Here is a 25,971-nt window from a genome sequence, read left to right on the forward strand (position 1 = left end):
CTGTATATACAGTCGATTTCAACAAAATACTACAGCATTTATTTTAGATTTACAGAAGTAAATATAAACTGCTAGTTATGGGGTTTTTTGGCTAATTATTAGCAGAAGCTTAAGCAAATCAGTGGCTAATTTCATAAACAGAAGATGAAAGAAGTTTGTTTGTTTGTTTTTTTCCCTGGAGTAATTCTTGAGACCTTAAAATTCTTGGTCCTTAGGGAGATGAGAACTGTCCTTTATTCAGTAGATCTTAACAGTGCAATGTGCAATAATTCCTAAGACCATCTACAAATTTTCGGCAGTAGACTCCAGTAGAGCTCCTTGATTCAAGGAAGGAAGGAAGGTAGGTAGGTTTTTATTTCTTGCCTGCTCTAGTCACGAAGAATGTAAAAAATTCCCTTAATTTTTATTAATGATTCCTACAGTCGCTGTCTTGTTACTTCAGATATAAAGGCTTCATACTGAGATACTGAAGGACACTTTTCTCTCTGTGTTCAGTTGAAAGGCAGAAAGAGAAAAGAACATAAGAAAAGCTTAAAGTGTAGAAGTATAAAATACAGAGTTAAGTCACTAACAGAACTAACAGCACTAATAGCATGCATCCAAGATGTTTTAATGAAGTCAAGAGAAGGACAGAATGCCAAAGACAAGCTTTATAAAAACGCAGTTTCCTTGTAGTATGGAATACTTTGTATGTTTTGTTAAACTATTCTTTTAGATTTATCTGTCCCTTTCTAAGAACTGACTTCAATATTACTTCTTAATGTGATTTCTTTGAGCTTTCTTCTTCAAGAGATTTGAAAGACAAAAATAAATGTCATTTTTACAGACAAAAGGCTGAATGGGATGACGTTCCCTGCCTACACAGGCAAAATAACTGCTGTAAAACAACCTCTTCTGGCTTAACTAATAAGCAAGATAGAAGCCAGTAAAGCAAGCGGTATTTACATCTGGTTAATGCAATGTGCACTTGTTCTTATATGTAATGCTGTTAGTTTGTTGTAAATGAAATTAATCTCATTTACATTTTGGGCAGGAAACTCACCACTTGGCCCACATCTCATGTAGTGGGTAATAGAATTAGGAGCTTTGTTGCTCCCTAGACCTGCTTTTTGAATTTCTGCTTTCTGGGATAGCTTCCACATCTGCAGAGAAAAGCATTTCATGTTATTCATTTTGTTTATCAGGACATGAAAAACATCCTCATGCATTAAAATACATTCTACTTATTAGTAGAGCAAAAGGATATATCAACACTTTTTTTTTTTTTTTTTTTTTGAGGAAAGGACAGAGGAGAGGGATAGAAGAAACTCGCTGGAAGTGCCTACTCAACTACACTCATTAAAATTCATCTTAGCATTTAGAATAACCAGGTATTATTTTCAAAGCCACAACCAGATATACTTAACTTTCAGATACACTAACCCTAAATTCCTTAGGAAAAGGAAAAAAAATAATCAGATGTAATCAAGGCTGACTGAACCCAGCAGAGAACGAAACTCATCTTTGCATTTTTACCTGCTAGACATCGACAGAAACATTCGCATTCAGTTCTGCAAAACAGAAAATTATCTTTGCATGCAACAGCCTGAACGTGCAAAATGCAGCATCTTAATTTACGATTCACTTAAAGCAAAGCATCAAGCAAAACTTTAACTGCAAGTAAATTATTCAGCCTGAACAATAAAACCTTTTTTGGCCAGCAGCCACATATTTAGTGTTTAGAATTACCATGCAGAGTCCTAACTTACAATTTCTAAAGGCAGCAGGGCCCAAGGAATGAGCAAGCGCACCGTGTGCTTTACGGCCGGCCGTTGGAATGGCCAAGGAGCAGTAGTGATTGTGTCTGAAAGGAATTTCACAGATCCTTCCACCAATTGAGCATAGGCCGAAAGAGACATCCATGACATATGTATTGTTAAAGCGTAAAGACCAAAAAGTGGAGGAAAAATAATCCTTCTGTACATGAGAACGTTTCTTTTCTTTCGTATATAATAAAGAAATGTTGGCAATTTATTTCTCAGAGACATTAAAAAGTCTCCGGCAGCATGCTTTCACCGCTGCAGCTGAACTCAATGGAGCAAAAATAGGAGCACAAAAAGTTATTACCCTCAGAACTGAAATGTAATTCATTACAAATTTACAAAACAATGCAAAATAGTAGCTTGAGCTGGACAAGCGCTCCCACAGAGGACCTGAGACACTAGTGTTCAAAGCTGCTAACACTCAGTTATTCTGAAGCCCTTTGCATTTAAGAGAGAAGCTGGTTTAATGCTGCCCCTCCCCAATGGAGCAAGGTAAACCACAGGCTAAAAAGGCATTAAATACCAGACAGAAATACTCACTATCAGATTTTTTTCTACGTGAAAGCTTAGTGCAGTGAAAAGAAATGAAACAATGCAAACTGAAGGGCCCTGTGGGCAGTGGCTGGAAAAAAAAAAAGTATTTTGTTGCCTTGATAGCAAGCTTTAACTTCACCCTACAGGGGTAACCTTTACAAGTTCTCTTTAGACCTTGGCCTTGCTCATGACTACAGTTGGGGTTCAGTGGTCATGCTGGAGAGTCTGTAATCTACCTTGAGACAATACTGGGATTTTCTGTAGCTGTGACAGTCCAAGGACCTAAGCAAGACAAGGCTGGCAAACGAGAGAATAGCATGCCTGAAAGCTTGCCGGATTTCTCCAACAATAGCAGCTGATCTAAATAGAAGATACTACCTCTAGCTACAAAACTTGTTCTCATTGTAACAAGCAGTCTCGCTGCAAGACACCAGCTTGCAATCAGTTAAGAAAAATACAGATACTGGTAGCACAGTACGAGTTTATAATAAGGACTCTCAGAGCTAAGAAGGTTTTCTCTGTAATTCCTTACGTAACTTGCAAAATGTATTATGCACACGTCGCTTCAGATAACAGTGCCATTCATCTCAAAGCTAATTCAAACACATCTGTAAGTTAACAGAAATGAAGTCAAATGACATGATCCAAGATCAGAACACTGATCTCGCTGCATAAGAGTAAATGCGTGTGAAATTAAGACTGTATTTCAGATTTGGGTTTTTTTTTTTTTTTTAACTGGTAAGACAATTCCGGAGGGAATACAGCAATAACTAACAGCACGCTGTGAACAACGCTGAGAAGTAGTGAGAAATTTATCAGCCCAATAATAATGGGTGCCTGCAGACACGGTAAAGGATGGCTGCTTTACATTTTGAAACAGTAATTTTACCCTCCACAGAGTGTCTTTGAAACACCCAATCTTCTCCTCTTGTTCCTTCTCCCCACCTTGAAATGTAGGCTGGAGCTCTGGAAAGGGCACACTCTGCATTTTATTAACAATTCTCCTGGATGAAATGAAGACCTTATAGACTAACATATGGGATGTCTGCTGCTTTTCCTTGAGGACCCATGTATTTGCTACCCCTTCCTAGTTAAACACTAAGGAATTAAAGTTCAACCCTCACAGCAGTACCGTGACTGCCACAAAACGGCTGGCCAAATAAATTCAGTTGTAAAAATCAGAATATGCCATTCACTATTTTCAACATTTATATTGAAATATTAGATACATTTTCATTCAGGGTTTTTGTAGTGTATGTAATTTCAGGCTGCCATAACTGTCAGTAACTATCGCCTCTTGCAAAAAAGTACTAAGGTCTAAAGCCTCATGCAATTATAGTTTAAGTACGGTAAGATTTTAAACTCTGTTTATATTTACCATTGAGAAGTTTCAAGCAATTGCAGGGACAGTGGCATATTAAGTAATTACTTTTCAACATTTCTCTTTAGCTGGTCATCTGGGATTTAATGAATTACTCGCTTAAGCATTCCTATGCTCCCGTAACTTTGCAAGCAATTTTTTTTTTTGGTTATTTTTTCTTTTATTTAACTGTGTCAACAGTTTTTCTGTTGTTTTGTTACACATCTTGTTTTCTATTATATTAGCGCTACTTCTATTAAGAAGAAAAAATGAATTTCCACCATAATCAATACAGGTTTTTATTACCATACATCACAAGGAGTCTCATATAACTCTGTTATTTGACTCCTAATAAAACCGTACACTTCACCACATTTGTACACCAGACGTGGAAAGACAAAGCATACAAAAGGGAAAAGGTGGAAAGGGTCATTTTTTCATTACAAGTGCTGCATATCATGTCACTATTTATTACCTCTTCATAAGAATTATCATTTATGTTTAGGATTATGAATGCTCTTCATATTTACTGATGTTCAAATATTTTAGTAAGCATGAATAGTAATTCATATTTATTGTGCAAGCTGGAGGCACTGAATTATTGGGCTTCTGCAAAGTGCATTTACACCAGGACATGGCATAAATGGAAAAGGTAAGACACTGAAATGTCTCTAAATCCTTCATTAGTATCTCATTTTTGAAAGAAGGGGAGGGGAAGTATTCTTCCTCCAGATACGTAATCAATGTGTTACTGATACATCTGAAAGCACGAGCACAACTGAAAAGTACCGTCTTTGTACTGGAAATTACGTTGTTCACTGTGCCATTTCTGGCAATGCAGCATGCGATTGGCTTAACATGCATTCAGTAACATACAGGAAAAAAACCAAAATATTTGTAATGTGTGACAAATAAAAATATAACTTGTATTATGAAGACTTTTAAAGGCATGCAAAATATATACAGTGCAATTAATGTTTCATGCAAACTTTGGTGAGGTTACAATTTTACATTCAAACATGCCAGAGTACACAACTGAGCCCTATGCCATTGTTCTTAGAAAACAACCACCCACAGATCTAACAAGGAATTATTTTTCTGTTGTAGCGAAATTATCTCTAAATCCAGTGGACGTTGAGAAGAACACCTATATGTCATATTAGACTCTCTATATATTTAATAATACAACTTCCTTCTCATACACAACCATACTCATACCACACAGTTTTACTGTCTTCAGAAACCAGCAGCGGGGATTCAGCCTCACTAGTGTTTGTGCAGGCGGTAGGAACAAATTCACTAGTCAGAACTGAGCGTGGGTCACTACGATCAGATTTCGGATTAGCAGAAGGCTGTTCCTGATTTTTCGGTACTGATCTAATTGCGCACAGATTTGCCTGATCAGTTGCTTTTGATGCAGGTCTTTGAGGCAATCCACTTATATTACTAACTAATTCAGTGTTAAAGGATAAAAATGGCTGAGCCACAGTAAATGATCCTGTGCTGTCATTACCAGATATACTGACTTTATCATTAAACACACTTGTGCTTATCAAAGTTCTGTCATGAAAATTTGACCTTTCCATCCTTGAAGTCTTAGGCACATCAGAGTTACATCCTAAATTACGTGGTTTAACTGCATTAGCCACATCGCTTTGGGGAACACAATCTACTCTGTAAGCCACACAGTGAAAAAAATGAGAGGATAACTGGTGTGCTGAGTACTCACTAGAGGTTGATGGAACACTTCTGTCGGCGGTGGATGGTGCTGGATCAACTGATACAGGTTGCCTGCTGTCCTTAGACAAAAAATCGTGAATGCTTGTCCTTCGAGTAGTTCCTTCTGCCGTAGAAATCACGCTGCTTGCACGAGGTAAGGTAGCATAAGGATTGCAATCTCTTGATTGTCGCTGTGATACAGTTGCTTGTATCTTTTCTTTAACCGATTTGGCCTTCCCTTGAGCGCCTGACGTAAATTTTATCGGAGAACTAGTAAAGTAGGTGTCTTCCGTTCTACGAAGGCTGGGCCTTACAAATTGTTCTGGTTTAATGGATCGTCCATCTGAGAAATCAACTGTATTTTTTACGCTTAACGACCTCACAATACCACAACCGGCAGACGGCTGTTTTCTTAGCTTTTCCTTTCCTGTCAGCTCTGCAGACTCAGATAAGCTTTTCATGACTTCATCTAAAAGATTCTCTTCACTTGCAGATTTCATCTGTCAAAAACATGAAACATCTTATAAATTTATAAATTGTAATTGTGACATTTTCTTAAGCAATCTTAGTGGATGTAAATGAAGAATGATTATAAAAACTTGGGGTTTTTTAATTTATCAGACCTAAACAGCCGTATTAAACATCTATGGTACGCACTCATTAGTTTTCTGTACAGCTTACAGGCAAGTACTTTGAAAACTAGGTGTCAGATGATCGTAACTACCTGGAATTAGTTCCTGGAATACTGATTAACTCAACAAATCAGATGATCAAATCTTCAAGTTTATCTTCTCACTCACTCACCCTCTGCCACCACTCATCAATACTTCTGAAGCAATTTCATATGGACTATTATTTTAACTTATGCTGATCCTCTGCAGCTAAAAGCTTAAATTCTCCATACACTCAGATAATAAAGACAAAAATCTCAGAAAGTAATACAAAACACATAACCTTTAGGCACTCTTGATGCCTAAATTTGGACCAGACAGCTCCCAATTTTTTCTTTTTGGAGAAAAGACTTGAGAGCTGGGGAAAAAAAAGTTTAGGTGAATACTATTCACAGACTCAGGGGAGAAAGACTGCAGTCTTTTTCAAAATGGTAAAAGGGGCGATTTGGAAAGAATTAAGCTAAAAGCATTATGGAAATGCTCTTGCAGAAGACTGGAAAGAGATCTCCTGAATACCCTTCCAACCTGAATGATTCCGTGATGCTATGAAAGGAATTCTGTGATTCATGAACAGCAGTGGACTAGACTTGATGACTCAGGTGGTTTCTTTTACTTCTATTGCCAGAGAGTATTGTCTAACACTTAAAAACCAAAAATCCTTCTCAGAGAGACCATAGGTGAGAGCTCTGTTTAAGTATCTAACAAAACAATGTAGAAACTTAGTCCAGATTCCAGTCACTACCCCAGAATACTCCAATCAATTCAGCTGTGAATGTAGATTTATCCATTTCAATTGTGTCGTTAAAATTAGATGGGAGTCTGACCTTCACTCTTGATATGCCCCAGTCACAGTAACTGGCTTACTTTATCCCAGTGCACTTCTAGGTTTCGGGCAGATCTACTCAAGAAGTAGTGATGAAGAAATTAGAATACTAGCAGAGACAAGGTAATTTGGGGCTTCTAACAATCTCTCACTGATTTACAGAAACATTCTCTTTGTCCTACTCCTCTCAGATTTCTATGAGCTCCAAGGTCGGGTTTTTGTGCAGCAGAACTAAAAAGATGAAACTGAAGCAGACAGGAGTCTCTCCTCAGGGAATAAAGTAAAGCATCTTCCTTAGTAAGACAGATCTGACAACAGCTCTTACTGAAGACAAGTGCTGAACGGGAAGAAGAAAAGTAAACCTTCTTAGAGTTTGTGGCCTTCCATCTGAGCTCTGACGAGCGTGCCATGCATCCATACAATTTTGTGCAGCAGAGATTGACTTTCTTACCTAATTTAACAACCCGGAAAGGGTCAAGCCGTGAACTGCCAAATGATTTTGTGTGTAATCTAGCAAGTACAGTTTATCAGGGTACAGTTCACACTACTTCTTAATGCAGGCACAACCACTATCTCCACAGAGTTTTAAAGCAATTCTACTCACCATTAGTCTTCTACTAATTCTCTGCCCATATATGGGATAATACATAGTTAAAACATTTCTTAAACTAACCTCACTTGAGGTACTCTTGTTGCTTTCTTCTAAAAACTGTTGTAGGGTAACAACTTCACTTCCAGGAGAACCAGTTTTGCTCTGTTTTCCACGACTATCCAGTGTTTCAGACGTTCTTTGCTGGAGCACAGGACTGGACCTCGTATGACCTTTCAAATACTGAATAGGACTGCTGCTGCTACTAGACCAAGCCTCATGTTCGTGTAGCAGACTAAATTCTCCGCTGCTGTGACTCTGCGGCCTGCTTTGATTGTTAACTGCACCTGCTTTTGGGGTAAATGGTATTAAGTATTGCCATAACAAAAATATATGAAAGCTATTAAACAGTATGTACTTACTCCAATCTGGAGCGTTATCAGATTCAGTTAACAACAATTCTATTTAAAACGCTAAAAAAATCCAGTTGTCCTTTTTAACTCAAACCAAATATATTATTAATACAATTGCACTCCCCTTACTTACCTCTTACAGCTCTTTAAACATGACATGATCTTTTTCAGTAAAAAAACCCTACCTTTCACTTACTATCTGGGCCTCCACCTACATAATACTATATTCCAAGAGGCTAGATACGCCTCCACTCTTGTTCAGCATCACTATGAGGCACGCACTCTAATATACTACTACTGAGTCTTACATTAAATGAAATACAAAGGATGGAACTGAAAGAAAGCATTTTCTTCAACATAGTTCTTCAACAAGAACTATTTAGGAATGCTGCTTCTCCAACAGTTTCTGCCTAGTTTATTACAACTGTGACCTGAAGGAAGCATATGGCATTAAATGCAAAATAAATTCCACAACACCAATTATTTTTGTTTTTCAATAACTGTGAATTGCTAAAAAAATACTGATGAATAATCAAGTATTTCCTATTTCATGTTACTCCTAAGAAATGAAATTAAGTTTGAAGAAAGATAAATTGTTTACAGCAGAAATCTCTAATCCTGTACAGAAACTGGGGCGAGGTGTGCCTCAAAGAATCCTTTACAGAAGAAAGTATCAAACAGAGAGAAAATAAACTAATAAAAATCTTAAGCTAGCATTCATCTCTAAATTTCCAAACAAACAGATACTGTTTAATACACGCAAGCCATGAATATTATATGAAGTCTGAAGTTGGCAGCATTCTAGTCTAGTATATACTATGGTCTCCAGCTAGAATGGCCAGTATAAACAAAAAAATAATATATCAAGGCTCGTAATATATGAAATTTAGAGAATACTGCTAAATACAGGAATGTTATTAATCGTCTAAAAACAAAATATAAAAGTTTACAGGATAGTATCACATACACCGTTTTGCCCAGTTTGTGTTGTACACTGTACAGCAGCACTGCACACGTAGTAGGACACTAGGAAAAAAAAATGGAGCAACTTCTCTGCTTAAAAAGAAGGGATTTTAAAGTAATTTGCAGGGAATTCTTATTTTGTAACATTGTTGGTTGGGTTAGGTTTGGTTTAGAATAGTTTGTAACATATACTAATACCACCTTTTAATGTTTATTAAAAACGTAACTTTTATTAATACTTGTATCCTTTCCCAATTTGGGCAATGAAGGCTATAAAATGCTTAAAGAAAAACATGCTGTGGTGTGTTGTGAGAATTTTTTTTTTCCCCCTATATAGATGATCTGACAGAGAAAAAATGGAAACGAAGCATGTGTGTAAATTCACCTACAGCATACCTTTGACTTCATGGAGTGAGGCATTGTTATTGCTATTGCTAGTGGACGTTCTGCCACTATCAAGGCTGGCTGGTCTGGAAGCTAAATGGAAAATTAGGAGACACCATGATGAACAAAATTTTAGCAGATGACACGGTACCTTTACATTCTGATCACAGAATGCTCAGAGGCAGGAATCATGCACTATTTCACAGGCTGAGCATGCCCATTGTCAACAAAGTGGTTTCTTACAGATCAGAAAGCGAAGGGATTTCCAGGCAGTCCAAGAGGACACTTTAGAAAAGGGCACTACAGGAATAGTAAGGTACAAGGAAGAGGAAAAGAGAAATAGAGTGTACATTTAGAATTGGAACTGACTGGTTAGTGGGAAACCAGGATTTTGGAGATGAACGGATGGGCATGCAGAAAGCTGCTCGTGATTAGGTCACTTACAACAGATTTGACAAGGAACCTTGCACATTGTTGAAATGCCACGAACAGGAGGAGCAAGAGCATCTGCACAGATAATGTCCTGTACTCCTAGCCAATACAAGGGAAATCCACTGTTACTGTCTTCAAAAGGGTTTGCTGCTCAGACTAGTTTTAAGTGCTTATACTAGAGTTAAAACTTCACTTCTAAATAGTCTGTTATAGCTTCCACTTCATAGGTTTGCTTGAAGGAACACGTAATGATTTTATAAAATACAGTACATGACAAATTTAGGTTTCACTGAACAATAAACATTGAAAAATGAGGCCAGATTTGGACTTGGGTTCTTTAGGACTGAAATTATAACTCTTTTATTTTACTAAATTTTAAAAGGGAAAATGTTTTGATCCTGTTCAGATGCACTTCATAGATACTTTCTATTAGAGATATAGAACACATCTATCTGATGTAAAGAAAGAAAAGAATAATCCGAAGAAATGATACTATACATTCAAGAGATATGCAAATCACAGAAAGCATGCTCACTTGTAATGATGCCATTCACTTTTTTTTTTTTGCAAACTTCGTTAACATTCACATAATACATCCTTAATTCATTTAATTAAAGTTCACATCTTACCATGAACTCTTGATCCTGTACTAGAATCATCACTAATACCTTGTGGACTTACATCTTCAAAGGATGTAGTATCTATACACAGAGACATAAAAGAAGATGTAAAATAAAACAAAATAAAAAGGTTACTGAAATATTTATCATCTGTAAAATATACTATTTTTTAAACCAATCCATTTTTACTTAGGTAACATTCTGCAGCAAAAATCCTGAAACATTTTTAAACTGCAGTTATTATACCTATTCAGTATCTTAACACTACAACTCAATTAAGGTTGCTTTTCACTGAAAAATTTAAAATATGAGTAAACCCAATATTTATATGAAATTGCTGTTACACACAGTCATATCACGGTGCAAAAAGCTTCTACCTATACCTTTATTATTTAGCAACTGCTTGGATCTGAAGCCTGTAGAAGAGTTGACAGTTGCAAAGTTGATAGCTGTAGTAGAGAAGGCCATAGCTCCCAATTCTTTCCTCCTTTTACCCGCAGATATATCATCAGGACCCTCCAGATGCTCAGAACTACCTGTCCATTGTCCTCCTGCTAGGACCATGGACTGCACCAGGTCATTCATGGCTGGGATGCAAATGAAAGCAAATGATCAGCATGGTCAATGTATTTGCTTCGGTTCTTATTTTGTATTGCAAAATGTTTGACAGTTTTCTAAGCGTTAAAGCGTACCGAATACCACAAGACATAAACACAAGATCATCCATGTTATGACATGCAATCAGCTCAATGAATGAGAAGTGTTCTAAGTCAGAGACTTCTTTCAGCTCAGTATGGGTCTTAAAACTGATTTTATCGGCTACAATCGCCATGCTTGCGCTGCAATGACATGTAGTATGTATGTTAGAAGCTTTGATACACTGTTTGCAATGATAAAATGGAATGAATAAGGACAAAATGGGCAAAGGTGCTAATACAATATAATGTCAACAATGATACGGGATCCTTGTACAGTGCAGGTTACTGCAGGGATACTGTATTTTACGTAATAACAAATAAAAGGATCTGAAAAAGATGACATCTGATGATATTCACCTTTACTTCACAAAACTAGAGAAAACTGTCCGCCCCTCGTTATAAAATAAAATAAAATAAATCAATACAACATTTTGGCAACAACAATTGATGAATACTTGAAGAGTGATAGACCACCATACAGCCTCGCACTATTTTCTACGCTTTCTTTAAACAAAAAATTACAGTGATTTCTTAACAAAAGGCTTATGAAATGCGTAATTCAGAACTATTTAGGTTAACACAGTGCACTGTAAATTTATATACACATAGAAACATGTGTATATAGACAACTATGTATACAAATATACGGAATCACAATGCACTGAATATATATATGTATGTGCGTGTGCTTGTAAATGTGTGGGTGCATGCCTGCATATGTGCACATATATAAAGTATTCAGTGACAAGGTTTTTTTTTAAAAAAAAGAAAAAAGGAAAAAAGAAAAAGCTCCAGCTCCTTGTATTGTAGCAGGACTTGCACATCGCAAAATAGGAGGAAAAATACAGCGCAGTCCAGGGAGAGGTTAGTGAAAAATTAGTAATGGAAGCCAGTGTAGCCATTTAAAAGAAGCTGAACTGTCATAAAGTCTTACACATGGAGCGACGGTAGAAGGCCTTCATTTTGTCTTTTTCCTTCGGTCTGTTCCTCAAAAAGGGCAGTCTTTTCAGTGCAACCACTTTTATGTCATAGCATGAGGAAAAACGGAAACAGGGAAATGAAAGAAAAAAAGGGAGAAGAACAGATGGAAGTTAAATGTTGAAACTAAGGACAGAAATGAATGTCTGAGTTTAAGCTATGTACGCTATGCTAAAAACTATCATTCTCATGCTTCTGTGTGATAATGAAATAGGAAAACTACACTGAAATATGAAAACTACACTATGAAAACTTTAATATACTCAGAAATGCACCGAAAATAATGGTGAAGAGTGTAATACAGTCTGAAAGTTCTAACTACCAAGCTCTTGAAAAAATAAATGTAACTTCCTTGCAGATGATTATAGCAATTGACGGTTATATAGTTTTTACTGTGAAAAATAACATTTCTTGAACATAAAGAAAAATGTGAAGCAAAAAAAAACTTAAAATGAAAGCAACTCTAAATACAGCTTTACTTTAAAATATGTTCACATCATTATTTTTTGAGATTAATAACTTTTGTAATGTTTTGCCCTACATCTCTAGTAGGACACAATCTGTTATCAGTCTTCATTTGTTACATTTTGTGCTCATTAATAATTTTGGTCATCTACTGTCTTGTAGAAAAATTATATGGATCTTATGTTCCATTTACTGTTTGTGTGCAGTAATTTTAATATTTTATTGAAATAATCCACTTCAAATCTGTAATAAGAAAAATAAATTCAAGATTTATTGACCGGAATGGTATACACCAGATTTTTTTTTAGCTGAAAAATACCAAATATTTAAAAAAAAAAAAAAGTAGTCAAAAGAAAATCCAAATGTGAGTGTCACTGTGACGTTTTGGAAGGGCTAAGAGAAAACTGAGATACACAATATCAGGAAAGGGAGTTAAAATTACCAACAGTATTAAAAGACGGACGAGAGGGAAATCACAAGTTAATCTTGTCCTTAGATTCGGCTGATCTGCATTAGTAACTGATTACCATTTTGAAGCATCAGATAAATGTGTCAGCTGACTGCCAAGCGTACAGGAGCCACATGCAAACAACTGGCATGTAAAGAGCCATAAAGAAATGCATAATGAAATTACCAAAAAGTTCTTATTTAGGCAGGTATGAAAGCAGTGTCGTCCAGTCTATCAGCTCAAGATCTGCTTAGTTTCTCCCTCCAAAGTCACTTCTGGGACACGTGCTTTGGTTTTCTGCTCAACCAGCCGGTTGTCATACCGCAGTTTCCGTTTTATGCAGCAGTGCGTATATACATACCCATTTACAAGTGCATGTGAACTACTTTGAGAGAGACCTAAATCTCCCTCTCCATCATATTATTCTGTGTTTGCCCTTAGAGTAAGGAGTTGACAAGACAATACATTTTTCACCGACGAACGAATGCCTGATTGGCACAGGCACAGCTCCTCTGTCAGGGCCTCACGGCGTGGGGTGGGCAAGAACAGGCAGAAAAGGCAGGCACCTGTGCCACCCATGTACGACAGCAGTACACTGAGGACGATGTCACCTTTGAATTATTCACTACGTAGGTATGCAGGTATTTCTCATTATGTACATAGACTTGCAGGTACTTCAAAATAACAAGGTTGGTTTGGTTTTGGTTTTTCCCAGATCAATAAAGCATTCCTCCTCTTGTAGACCCTAAGGAAATAAGCTAAAACCAACATAAACATAGAAGCTGACTGGCTCAAAAAAAAGCAGAAAGGCTGCTAAACCTCCCATAAAGGAGACAGGCGTGTTGTCTGTCTAATTGTATATAAAAGTACATAGCTTTCAGTAGCTCCCTGCCAAAGGAATAGGAGGCGCAGCATCAGACTAGTTTTCTAACAGGTAAAGAACTAATCAGTTCTAGCACTAATGCCACCAAACCAATGCGGCAATCCTGTTCTGTTTCTACTTTTTGTCATTATGGTGAAACATGATTCTTTTCTAACTTCTATAATCCTTCATAGACAAGATAACTGATCCCTCTATAATCCTTTATAGACAAGGTAACTGATCCCTCTTAATTAAAAACATCCACCCTAATCTTATTAAAAAGTAACCAGAGGATGTTCAAGAATCATTTGAGTCATCTGTGATTCTTGTTCATTAACACAGATCACCTCCAAAAGGACTCATTTACGGCTCTCAGCAACTGTACCAAACAGAAAACTGCACTGCAACTACTGATGTCCTGGAAATCGCCCATCAAAATCTGTCCTTTGGTAAAATGCAACCTCCTTGAGAGGAGGAATTATGTATTTAATTTTGGCATAGAGTATGACTAAATAGATGTAATAGATGTCCTGCAAAAAATACTGGAATGGCAGAGTTACAGCAGAGATGAACTGAGGACACCACAAAGTTTAGCTTAGGCACCTTTAGCTCTTTACACCTTTATTCCAACAGACTTTAAAAATGGGATGGCGGGAAGACTATTCTGGTCTTACTAATCATCTACTCAAAGAACTCTAGTTACAATTCATTAACTTTTCTTTCTCTTTTCAGTATTCTATGAACATATTCTTGCTGTCTGAGCCGAGAATGAATGATGAGTATTGCAGAATTCCTTCACGGATCAGGAAATCTCCCGTTTTGTAATCCTCCTACCATGTGCCAGAAATACTCTGGGGAATTCTGTATGGATACTAATAAAATCCTCAAAGTGTTTTGTTCATGCACACAAAAAAAATGGTAGGCAGACATCTTCTAAATGTTCTGGTAACAGAAAATGGAGCCCAATATACTTCTTTGACTTTCACTAAGATACGATGTGCCTGCCACTGGTACTACTATTTAAAGACGACTGGCTTACCAAGACCCTTAATTTCTTAGGACGTTGTTAACAATCTGAAATAGCTTAAGCGGAAGCTAGCAAAAGTAATCTGTTTTTCTCCACAGAAAAAAAAACAAACAAAAACCAATTCCACTTGCCTGCCTTGGGTTTTCTATCCAAAAGCTGAGAATGGCATCCTGTCCCCTCTGAGAAAAAAGGCCTCTGCACAAAGCAGATGTCAGATCTGTGGTACTCACCCGATTCAACCACTGAACAGGGACACGAAAGGCACGGTGACATTCTGCAGTCAGAGGAGCGTACAGTACCCAGGCTGCCTGCGAGCTTTAACTTGCGCTGCGTGCGGTCACAGCCATAGAGGGACCCGCTCCTTTCCAGAGGGCCTCGGGAATCGGACAAGGGCTTCAAGCACCCTGCCAGACCTCAGGTGCCGTTTTCTCTGCAGAACAGGGTAACCCGATTTTTGTGCCAAGATCACCTATCTTTCTAAGGCAGTAGGTCTCTTGAAAAGATTTGCATGAGAAAGTGTCCTGTATTAGGAAAACAGTCTCCGTCACCACCTTCAAAAGAAGAAAATCTACAGATTTCGCATAGCGAATCTATTTCTCGGTAGTGGGAGCAGCGGGGTAATTCATTTTGGAATTAGTATCTCCTCTTGCTTTCTCTGACAGGGGAGATGGGGTAGGAAACCTATACATCTCAAAGATCACTTTCTGTCAGGTACTCTGTCCTCTAGCTTTTGAGAACACCACTGATTTGTGCCAGTGACTACAATTTGGGGAATGTAAGCTGCCTTCCCTTGCCTTCCGAAGGACTCGCAGGACATTTCACCTCGGCAGTTCCCTCTGGAACTGTCTCCATTCCCAGACGCAGCAGTGGAACAGAACCTGTCTCTTCCCGCACCCCAAACTGCCTTCAGCCAGCGTGGAAAGCTACAACACCTGAGCATTGGCATAGACAGGCGGCAGCTTACAGGCTTTCTCTTTCTTGTAGCTTCTTTCAGTGGAAGTCACTACTGCCAAGCCACTTCTTACAGAAAAGAAAGGAGCCACAGTATCTTGATGTTTAGGATTTACAGTCATTGTAAAAGCAGAAGAAATAGACTGCAAAATGCGCACCACTACTGCTACTTCTCACACTGAGATATTCCGTTAACTTTGTGAGGCGCAAACTGTCTCGGGGAGATTGTCAGCATTGAATTGGCACATAATTCATCCAAATTCTATCAAAAACTGTGGTTTCCATGGTGACATGTGTAATGGAGGAAGGGTAGGATCCAGAATTAGATCAGCCCTTCCAGTTTGTGGATAAATACACTGGGATTAAGGGGAACATGAACAAGGCCCATGGAGTAGAAAATTAATGAGGTCTGAACAACTTCAAACCTCTTTTGAGGATCAGCCACCGTAACTTCAACCATGGCTCCACCAGAAGGGTAACTGCACACTACAAGGTCCCAAGTATCATGCAAAGAAAACACTCACATAAAAGAGCCTTTCCAGACATGAAATCGTTGACACAGATGCAGATGGTCTGAACCAAAGCATGCACACTCTTGATTCAAACTAACACATTTGCAAACACATCCACTGCAGCTTCAGTCACTCCTGAATTCCATAAGACTTCCAGCTTGTATGTAAAAGCAGCAGTTGCTTTTTTTTAAATTCAAAAGTATCTGTTTTGAACCCTAACAGACCCTTCCAGTGAAAAATACTAAGCTTCTCAAATTGACAAGTTAGCAAGTGATAAAATGTATCCTCTAACTTACTATTTTCTTCAGTTATTTAAAAAAAAAAATCACAAATCTGATTTTAAGTTTCCCCGAAAGAGCATTTTTAGATGTTTTTAACTTTGACCAAGCTTCAGCAATAAGTACAGAAGAAAAAAAAAAACAAAACATCACAGTGGTTTTAATAATTTCTAACACAGCAAATTCATAGCTGGCACAAAACCCAGAATACCTATCTGCTGTCTTTTGAAACGCAAGACATTAAATTGTAGAAAAGTTTTGCAAAGATTTTAAGTGAATGTTAATAGACTTGTATTCTGATGCTTTTACATGCACAGCCAAAATGCTTTTGGTGCACAGTAATTAAATAGAATCATTACAACTTGGTAACTTGACTGTAATATTATTTCTCAAATTGTGAGAAATTGGGCAGTTTATGATTCATGCCAAGAGTGGATGACAAAAACCAGAGATAATAAATGTACATTCTGCACAGAATCCGGCCTTTTATACTGTGGGCATCCTAACGTGATGGCTGTCAGGCTCTTTCAAGGTTAGCAAATTGTGTCTGCAATATTTGATCTATCCACAGTCTTTAACCCTCCTCAGTCTCCCTCTCAGCCACTTAACTCCAATCTTTAGCATCAGTAACAATTCACATCTTTTTAACAGGTTACGTCTCTACCTTAATTCTTCCTATTGCATATTCAAATATTATAAAAATTCATCATCATTGGTTTTGTGAGATGCTGGAGGAACATCTTCAGACAGAAGATCTTTTTAGGAACTAAAGGATGTTAGCACAACCATAGCTTGGAAAGCACTTCCAAGACAAGGGGAAAGACTCATGCTGGGACAAGAAGGAGAAACAAAAAAGGGTACTAGTGGTGGCATCTGACATGCTATCCAAAATTCTGCTCACCTGACCCAGTAACAGTGCCTGTTTCATCTTACCCGAGCACTATAAATATATTTTAACATTTACATTTAGAGCTACAGAAATGCTATAAAACTAGCTCCTGCCCAAACACTCAAGGAGTTTTCAAGAAGTCAGTATAAATCTGTCATTAATAAATAAATTCAGGCTTTATTCCTAAAGACTTAAAAAATTATCTTTAAAAATCCTCCAAAATGCATAGTCTTTTCCAGCACCCCTTAGTTTTTAATCATATCAAAACCATATTTAGCCACAGATTATTAAAAGAAAAAAGTTTCTTGCAGTACTCACTACTACTCTTTTTGGTCCCCAAGGTCTGGCCATCTTCAAGAGAGTTCGAGCCCACAGAGGAACTATCCTGACTGTCATGGTGGGGCAGCTGAAGAAATCCTTCACTGGATTCTGAACGGGTAGGCGTAAGGGTCACGGACTTCAAGCGTTCTCGATTAGCATCCTTCTTAGATTTTATCAGCTTCCTCATTTTCAGAGTAATCCAGTTGCCCCTTCTGTTATCAATAATACAGTACATATATTGTATTTATAATACATTACTTATGCCTTCAGACTTTTCCTAATTTGTATGCAAGAACACAGACATTTTTCTGCTCCCCTGAAGTTTAACGAAATCTTGATTTTTCAGCTGGAACAGAATAGGTATGTCCTATTTTAGATTTGTGTTTATTTTTACACCATGTTCATCAGTACCTTCTTGGCGGAGATGGTTCATAAAATTTATACTGATCCATTATCTTCTCCTCCAATTTCTCCTTCTGTCGCCTTAATTCATTTAGCTTGTCACTGTAAACAGAAATTAATGATAATGTATGCTTAAAAAATGTACACATAACGTGAGTGGCATGTTCCTTTGGATATCTGTCATACGAAAGTTTTCACTTTTCATGAGGAATTCTTATATAACACTTGTTTCTTATTGAAAAAAATCAAGAAAGAGATACAGTCTTACGTTTAATGTTATGATATAAAATTGAGAAAGTTTCCATTTGCCTTTATTACACAACACAATTTTCCCTTTTTTAAAAGTAGTAAAGTGCATATAGGCTCTTAACAGAATTATTTAGACAAGGACATTCTCTCTTCTTTCAAATTCACTGAGAAAGCTTACAGACTACAAACAAACCTAGAAACTTTGCTTGTAGTAGAATGAGGAATAAATAACATTTTTATTCCTCATTTGCATCATCAGTAACGAACGCAGTTGCACCGATCCTTTCGAACTAAAAATGTAATTGTTCGTAGTTTGCGTTATCTGCTTTTCATATATAATTTAAATTTTTATTTTAAAAAGAGAAACGTTTCAGAAGTAGCACGTGTTAATTTCTATATAAAACAGAAGCTTTTTTTTTTAAAAAATACAGGTATTAGTATAACTGCCCTAATCACAGTAATTTCATTGTTTTAAAAACTCACATGTACTGCCTTTGCTCTACATGGAAGAGATCCTTGCTTTCCATATTCTGCTCAAGTAATGTTCTATTCTGTAGCATTAATGTCTGAATTTGATCTAGTAGATGTCTGTTTTCCTCCTCCAGATTTCCTTTAAGCTGGCTAAGCAGCTGTTAAAATATATGAAATGGTACATGGATATATACGTAAGTATATTTTACACAAAGATGATGAGATTATCAAGAAAATTTAGGTCTTCAAAGGATTCTGATAGTGAAATCAAACAGAAAACTTAACTAAATCATGACTCAACTGATAAAAGCCTCTTTGACGCTTTAAATAACTTAAAACAGTTTGCCTAATACATGAGCCCAAATTTTTGTACTGCCTGTACAACAGGCAAATTAATTTGTCTTCAAACCCACTTCATTATCTATAAACCAAATGACTAATTCTCAAGCACTTCATATGACTTTATGAACCTACAAATACACTTACACAAATATTACAGCAATACCAGTCATGAAAAATAGTGTAATTCTCACATACCTCACATTGATTATTTAGTTTTGTCGATGTAATATCCAGTTGTTGGTATTGTTCTTTGAGTTTAGAAAACTCAGCTTCTAACCGTGTTTGTTCTAGTTTGGAATTGTTCAACAATGTTTTCAAATTCTTATGATCAGTTTGGAGAACTTCATTCTCTCTCAAGAGCTGACTGTATGTGTGAGTAAGCCTGGAATTAAAAGACACCATAAAAGAATATATGCAGACAGAAGGAAATGTATTCATTACCCACAGTCCCTCTGAAACATGGAATTTCCAAAGCTCTATACTACTCCATAGAATACATACAAAAAATTTCTTACTATCACATGCTGTAGGTAAGTCCTCTCAGTCTAATTTTCCTAGGTACGCATTCTGTCTTTAAGCCAAACACTCTGGGTTCTCCGTATGTTCAAAAATAAAGCAGGATTTCTAAATGCGGACATTGCAACTAGTTTTAAGATGCCACTTTTCCAAAACCAAGAATCTTACAAAACAGTTAGAATTTCTTGCTAACACAAAATAGTAAGTAAATAGGAATGGTCCAAACTTTGGCAATCATGGAGGTGGCATGTATCTACTTCTGGGCTCCCTTTGCCCCTACTGGGCCCTGCCAGGTCCCTTTCTAAAAACAGCCTCCACTTCCTACTAATCCTCCTCACACAACACCAAAGGTAGGAGGCATTTAGTTGTGAGCCTCTTCGCCAGATGAAAAAATCTTAATGCCTCTTGAGGAGGGAAGTATCATGCCACGTAAATACTGCTATTAAACCCGACTACTTATGGCAAGCTATACCTCAGCGGCAGGGGTCAAGAATGGCTTTGCCACCCACTGCATTTCTACTCCTACTGGCACTAACCTCACTTATCTTGCCCCTTAAGCAACTCACGCAGAGTGGTTTGCTCCCTCTACAGCTCACAACCAAACACAGTGCTTGGCCTGGCATTCCTCACGTGGAATTCAGTACCCTCAGGATATAATGATTATTTTTTGTATTTTTTTCTTCCCTGTTCAGTTCTGTATCACAGACCAATGGAGTGGAGTTACTCTAAGATATGGATCATAAACGTCCTGAATTGCAACACCAGGTATTAAGAAATGTGAGAGGATACAACACTTGTTTAAGACTGTACTAGCAAGTGTTCAGAGCTCTACTAACACACGTATCAGCCTTTTGCTTTACCTTTCATTTTCATCACGAAGTTTTTTATACTCTGCTGCTACAGTTTCATGTCTTTCATTTTGCTGCAGCATTTTCTCCTGTTCTATCTTGAGTACTTTCTCCAATTCTTCCAGCTGCACCTTCTGTTTCAGCAACTGGTTGTACCTGCAAACAAAAATCATATTTAAGTTTCTTTTTTTGGAATGACATGAAAATACGGAATTTTTTTGAAAAGCTGATCTTTCAAAGTTTTAAGATCTTAATGTTAAATTATTTAAGTAATACTAATTTTATTCAGACTAGTTACACAGCATTTTTTGCTTTTTGCTCAGGAATTGCAGACTCTAACTTTACTCATGCATATTAGTATTTACCTATCTTCTAAGTCCTTATGCTCCAGCTCCAGATTTTTGTGTGCAGATTTAAGACTTCCATGTTTAGCAATCAGAGATTCATACTCAGAAGCTTGGCGTTCATGCAGGTGTTCCAGTTTTTCATGATCTTTGAGAAGTGAATCATACAACAATTTCAGATCCTCACGTTCCTTGAGTACACATTCATTTTCATTTTCTAAAGATGACTGCTGGATCAACAGTTGTGCGTTCTGATTCATAAGAGATGTGCTTTGAGAATTAAGGGTGGAATTTTCAACCTGCAGCCATAAACATTTGACAAGAGTTGTAAATTAATTTCATAGTCTGGATTAACTTGTTTACCTCCATCTATTGAAAGATTTCTTGAGTTTAACCCTTAGCATCTTAGCAACCTTCTAGTTGTTCCATTACCTGACAATCTTTAATGGGAATACTTTTTTCCTTATATCCCGATAGACAATTCCAATTAAAAGTATTCCAAGAATATTTTTGTAACAGTATTGCAAGAAAGCACTTAAGTATATGCTTAAATTGACACGGTGCGGGAGAATCACATTATTATATACCTTCAAATATCTGTTAAAGTGCTATCGCGATGAGAGGTGCATTCTCCTCTCAGCACTGACAGCTCTAGCATCAAAATATCTCAGAAAAAGGGATCACCAGTGATCCTCGTATCATATAAGCCAAATCTGTGACATGAATAAAATAAAAGGAACTTTCATAGTGGCACAGATTTAAAAAAAATAAAAGTCTTTATTGTCTCTATTATCACCATAAAATCCTTACTGTATGCACATATACTTTACAATAAGACTTCAAACAGTAGCATCCATTTCACAGAGAGAAAGGGAAATAAAATAAGAGCATCTGGAAGGAACTACCTACATTCTGTTTTACTGAGGAACTGCCGTTCATGTTCTCTTCCAACAACAGTAATGTCAGTTGATTGCTTTATATACATGTGAGATCTAGTGGAAAGTACTCTTCTTGTAGAAGAGTACAATTTCTCCAATCATTACATCAGAAGGGTATTAATATCTATTAATACATTAAAACCTTCAACATTAGACAGATAAAAAAAAAAAATCCAAAACCAACTTTACTTTGTGTGCCTCTGGAAAGATTAACCTAATCTAATCCTTGGATATCTCAAAGAATTGACAATACCTAATGTGCTTGTCATCTGATCTGTATTAGGACTGTCTCCTTCTCTTTCCTATTCAAGACATGAAAAACACAAACTACTGAAGCTTCTAATACCCTCAGGGTATCTATTAAGGGGGTGAAAAAAAAAAATAAAAAATCTATCACTCCAGTGCACGCAGTTACCAAGGAACAAATCCCTTTCTGTTGGAACTACAGCATTCTTTGTTGCAGATGAGAAAGCTGAACCTTTCACTGGAAATGAAGTAATGTCTGATGGCATGTGTATGCTGTGAAACTTTCCAGGCTGAATCCTGAGTTTGATTTAGCTCAGAATTCCCAGTTATCCTTTAAGACATCCTTTCTCTTGTATGTTCCTTACGGGTATCAGAAGGAATAGTAGAATTACAGTTGCCTAAGAACAGTTCTGACATAGTCCATGTAGACCAGCTTAGGTTTCACTTCCAGTTTAGCTAACAGTTAATCACTCTTCTTTTCATGAAAATATTTCATCTTTCATTTTGATTTAGAGTTGTCTTGCAACTTGCCTGAAGCTACTCACAAAACAGCTGAATTTTCAAGGAAGGAGAATAACACCCTTTCTCAGTCTGTTGGGTATAGCATCATTCAACCCCAGCAACAAAGTTTACATTGCTTGGTGAGGTTCACCACAAAAAAAAGAAAAAAAGGCAGAAAACGCTTCCTTCTCCCAACTCACTGCCCCAATACTTTCAAATATCCAGAGTTAATTCATTCTCCAGGTTTATCAGATAGAAAAGGTCTGCGCTGTTATGCAATTCATAAGGCAAAAAAGGAACTACATAGATATTCCTGGTTTTTGGACACATGGTATTACAAAATACTCAAAGAGTTCTGAATCCCAGAGATATATGCTCATCTGTTTAAAATGGTGTATTTCCATGCCCACGTCCACTAATTTTTAACGACTAGACGAGACACAGCATGTGCACAAATGTTCTGCTTTGTTCATAGGCTTGCCAGCCACAAAGAGGAGTACTGTGCACTAATTACATCTCAGTGTGGTAGACAGAAAGTGCATCTGTGGTACAGCGATGTTCTTCTTCCCAGAAAGAGTCAGGACGGTAAAACTCGAGGCATTCACAAAATGCAGTATTTGTTTACTCGTTTAAAGACTCCCTCACTCTTTGATTTCCATCCACACTCTATCATTCCTGACATTGTTCACTATTTCTGCTGAACTGTGGACTTTGTATTGCCTCTTTAAGTAGCTTTGATTCTTAGAGCTCCAAAAAGCATTAGATCCATTAACAAGAATACTTCATTTATCAGAGTGAAAAAAGGGTATGTATTTAATAACCTTGTTAAGGTATGAAGAACAACATCTGAATTTTGGCCACAAGAGCTACACGACTCTGCGGGCAACCATTTTTATAATTTCCATGTTCACTCATTACCTTTTTTTGCCTCTGAATTATCTGAATTCAATCTTTACATATTTACATAGTTTTCAAAGTTTTTTGTTTTGTTTTGTTTCAAATCTTCTGTACTTACTAACATCTTGATTTTCCTCTTAGGTATGGCTTTTACTTCTTTTTTTAAACTCTATGTATAAAAATAGTCAAAGTACTGAATATATTAGAGTCTCTTTGGACACACTACTTCCCTGACCTAATTTAGAAGTAAAAAAGAAATTTAAAAAAGTTATCTTAGAAGACTAGATAAGAGAATCTACTCTACTCCTAAGTATAAAGTCAAGAGTTTAAATCGAAGGATTAAAATGAACTTCTACAGGTTACTTTCTTTTCTATGTCTGTACTAGAAGTGACTTACAATACATTATTGCCACTAGCTTTCATTCGAAAAAACTTTGAATTAATTTTTTTTTTTTTGGAAAGTAAAATAGGAAAATATTACCTGCAGCTTGGCATTTTGAGTTTGTAGAGTTGTATTTTGTTCCTGTAGAGAAACAGTCTGTCTCTGAAGTGCAAGAATCTGAGCCTGCAGATTGCTATTCTGTGTCTCAAGTTGCTTTAATTGTGTCTTCAGTGCTTGCTTCTCTGCCTGCAGCGTAGCATTCTTTTGAACAATAAGAAAAAAGAAAATTTGAGTTCACAGCTGTTTACTGTACTTAAAGAAAAAAACCTTGTTTCTCCAAAACAAAGCAGCATGACTTTGCAGATTTACAGGGTGGACAAAACTGTAAATCACCTTCTATAACAAAGTAACACACAGTTATTATCACTACAAGTTAAGATTGAAAAAATGGGTAACTAGTATTTTACCTATGGAGAAACAATAGAGAAATCTCCATGACTCATGTAAATAAAGATTATGTAAGAGGGATTTAAGAAGAGGTATCTGGATTCAAAAGGGCAAATACAGGCTTCCACATTTCTTTTAAAATGCTGGTCAAGTGCTTTATGGCATCCCTCAGAGCAGAATCCGGCTGCTTCATAAACTATATTTAACTCAGATTCTGCTTGGTACATAAACTAGGTGATAAATTGCATACTTTTTTAACAACACTCTCATTCGTATTACTGGAACAGGTCACAACAAATAACTAAAATCAGAATAAAATTTAAAATGTATCTTACATTCCTTTCCACTTCGATTAATCTATCTTTAACTTTCAGTAATTCTCTAGTAGTTTCCTGATTTTCTTTCTCCCACTTATTGACAGACTGATTTTCTTCCCCACTTCTTGGAGGAGAATTCTGAACCATCCTTTCCTCTTCTTGTCTTTGCTTGAGAGCTTCATAGTTCTTTTTCACCTGAAATTATTTAGGACAACTTACATTAGGTCTAGAATTTTCCATTTTCTACATCCTAACTTACTACATGACCACGCCACTTTTCAAAGAACAGAAACTGCTATGTTACTGTATTTGGGAGATAATGTACAAATTATTTATGGATATGGATAGCTTAACCCTAACAAACACTTGTCCAACACAAAGAAACCTCTATTTTCTATTTTACTTCAGTGCTTTCAGTTGTATCCCCCAACTTTTATAACAAAGTCCTACAACCAAGGAGATTTTATTTCTTTTTTTAACCAGTCCACTCAGGGTGTTCAAGGTAGATCGGAAAACGTAACTGAAAATTACTACTTTTGGCATCCCAAATCAAATCAACTTCAGATTATTTACCCACCTGACATATTCAATGACCCATGAATAAACTCAACAACTTTTCATGTGATTTTAACACTGGGCCTGTGTTATTGCAGCCTTAAAAAAGCAGTCATAGCTTTGTCCTGCTTTACGTTACCCAAAGAATGCCCATCTTTTGGTGTCTTACACAAAAGGTCAAGTGTAGAAGTAACAATAGCTGGTAGAAGATTAATTTAATCTCATAGAAAAAATGTCATTCTCTTACTGTTTTAAGTTCCTGACGGAGCTGCTGGTTTAAATTTGTTGATTCTTCTAAACGAGCCTCCAAAGCAGCAATTTTTTCTTCTTTTATTTCGAGAGACTTCTTAAGTGTGGATTCTAATTTTGACTCCAAAAGCTTGTACCTACTGATCAATGACATCACACACAAAAAAAGTCTGTATTTCAAAAAATTATCTGAGGTATTAAATCCTAAAATGTTCTGAAACCATAGCCTCATAGCTACATTCAAAAATGCTTGAATGCTGACTCTATTCAAAAGCATGAAGACACCTCAGTATTAAAGTCTTATGTGTAAAACAAAACAGAAGATGATAGTCCAAACATTTTTGCATCATTCTTTCTTTTAAAAGATATTAGACATACAAAAAGCCATGTTCAGCCACACCAGTAGGGTGCTGACTATTTGGATCATTAGTGTGTCTGTGATGACAGCACTCTTCCTTCTGGCTCCACTCCAGCGAATCCAGCAGGGACCTGAACTAAATTAGAATGTGAAGTATTTGGAGAGCAAGA

The 25,971-nt window shown here is 36.8% G+C and overlaps 1 protein-coding gene across 1 annotated transcript; it reads right to left on the reverse strand.

Annotated features, from left to right (window-relative positions):
• Positions 1–166: 166 nt before the first annotated feature.
• LOC104168732 (girdin-like) lies at positions 167–25,597 on the reverse strand. Its single transcript, XM_009709417.1, has 17 exons — positions 25,442–25,597; positions 24,658–24,834; positions 23,975–24,136; positions 20,933–21,210; positions 20,580–20,723; positions 19,399–19,585; positions 18,874–19,019; positions 18,151–18,243; positions 17,737–17,951; positions 11,943–12,026; positions 10,694–10,897; positions 10,320–10,391; positions 9,271–9,351; positions 7,583–7,845; positions 5,426–5,915; positions 1,043–1,142; positions 167–485 (listed from the first exon to the last, which is right to left on the reverse strand). Exons 1-16 carry the CDS (start codon positions 25,595–25,597, stop codon positions 1,078–1,080), a joined length of 2,817 nt encoding a protein of 938 aa, XP_009707719.1. The 3' UTR covers positions 167–485; positions 1,043–1,077.
• Between the last annotated feature and the right edge of the window lie 374 nt (positions 25,598–25,971).

Source organism: Cariama cristata, unplaced genomic scaffold (genome assembly GCF_000690535.1).
Source record: "Cariama cristata isolate BGI_N322 unplaced genomic scaffold, ASM69053v1 scaffold12221, whole genome shotgun sequence".
NCBI lineage: Eukaryota > Metazoa > Chordata > Aves > Cariamiformes > Cariamidae > Cariama > Cariama cristata.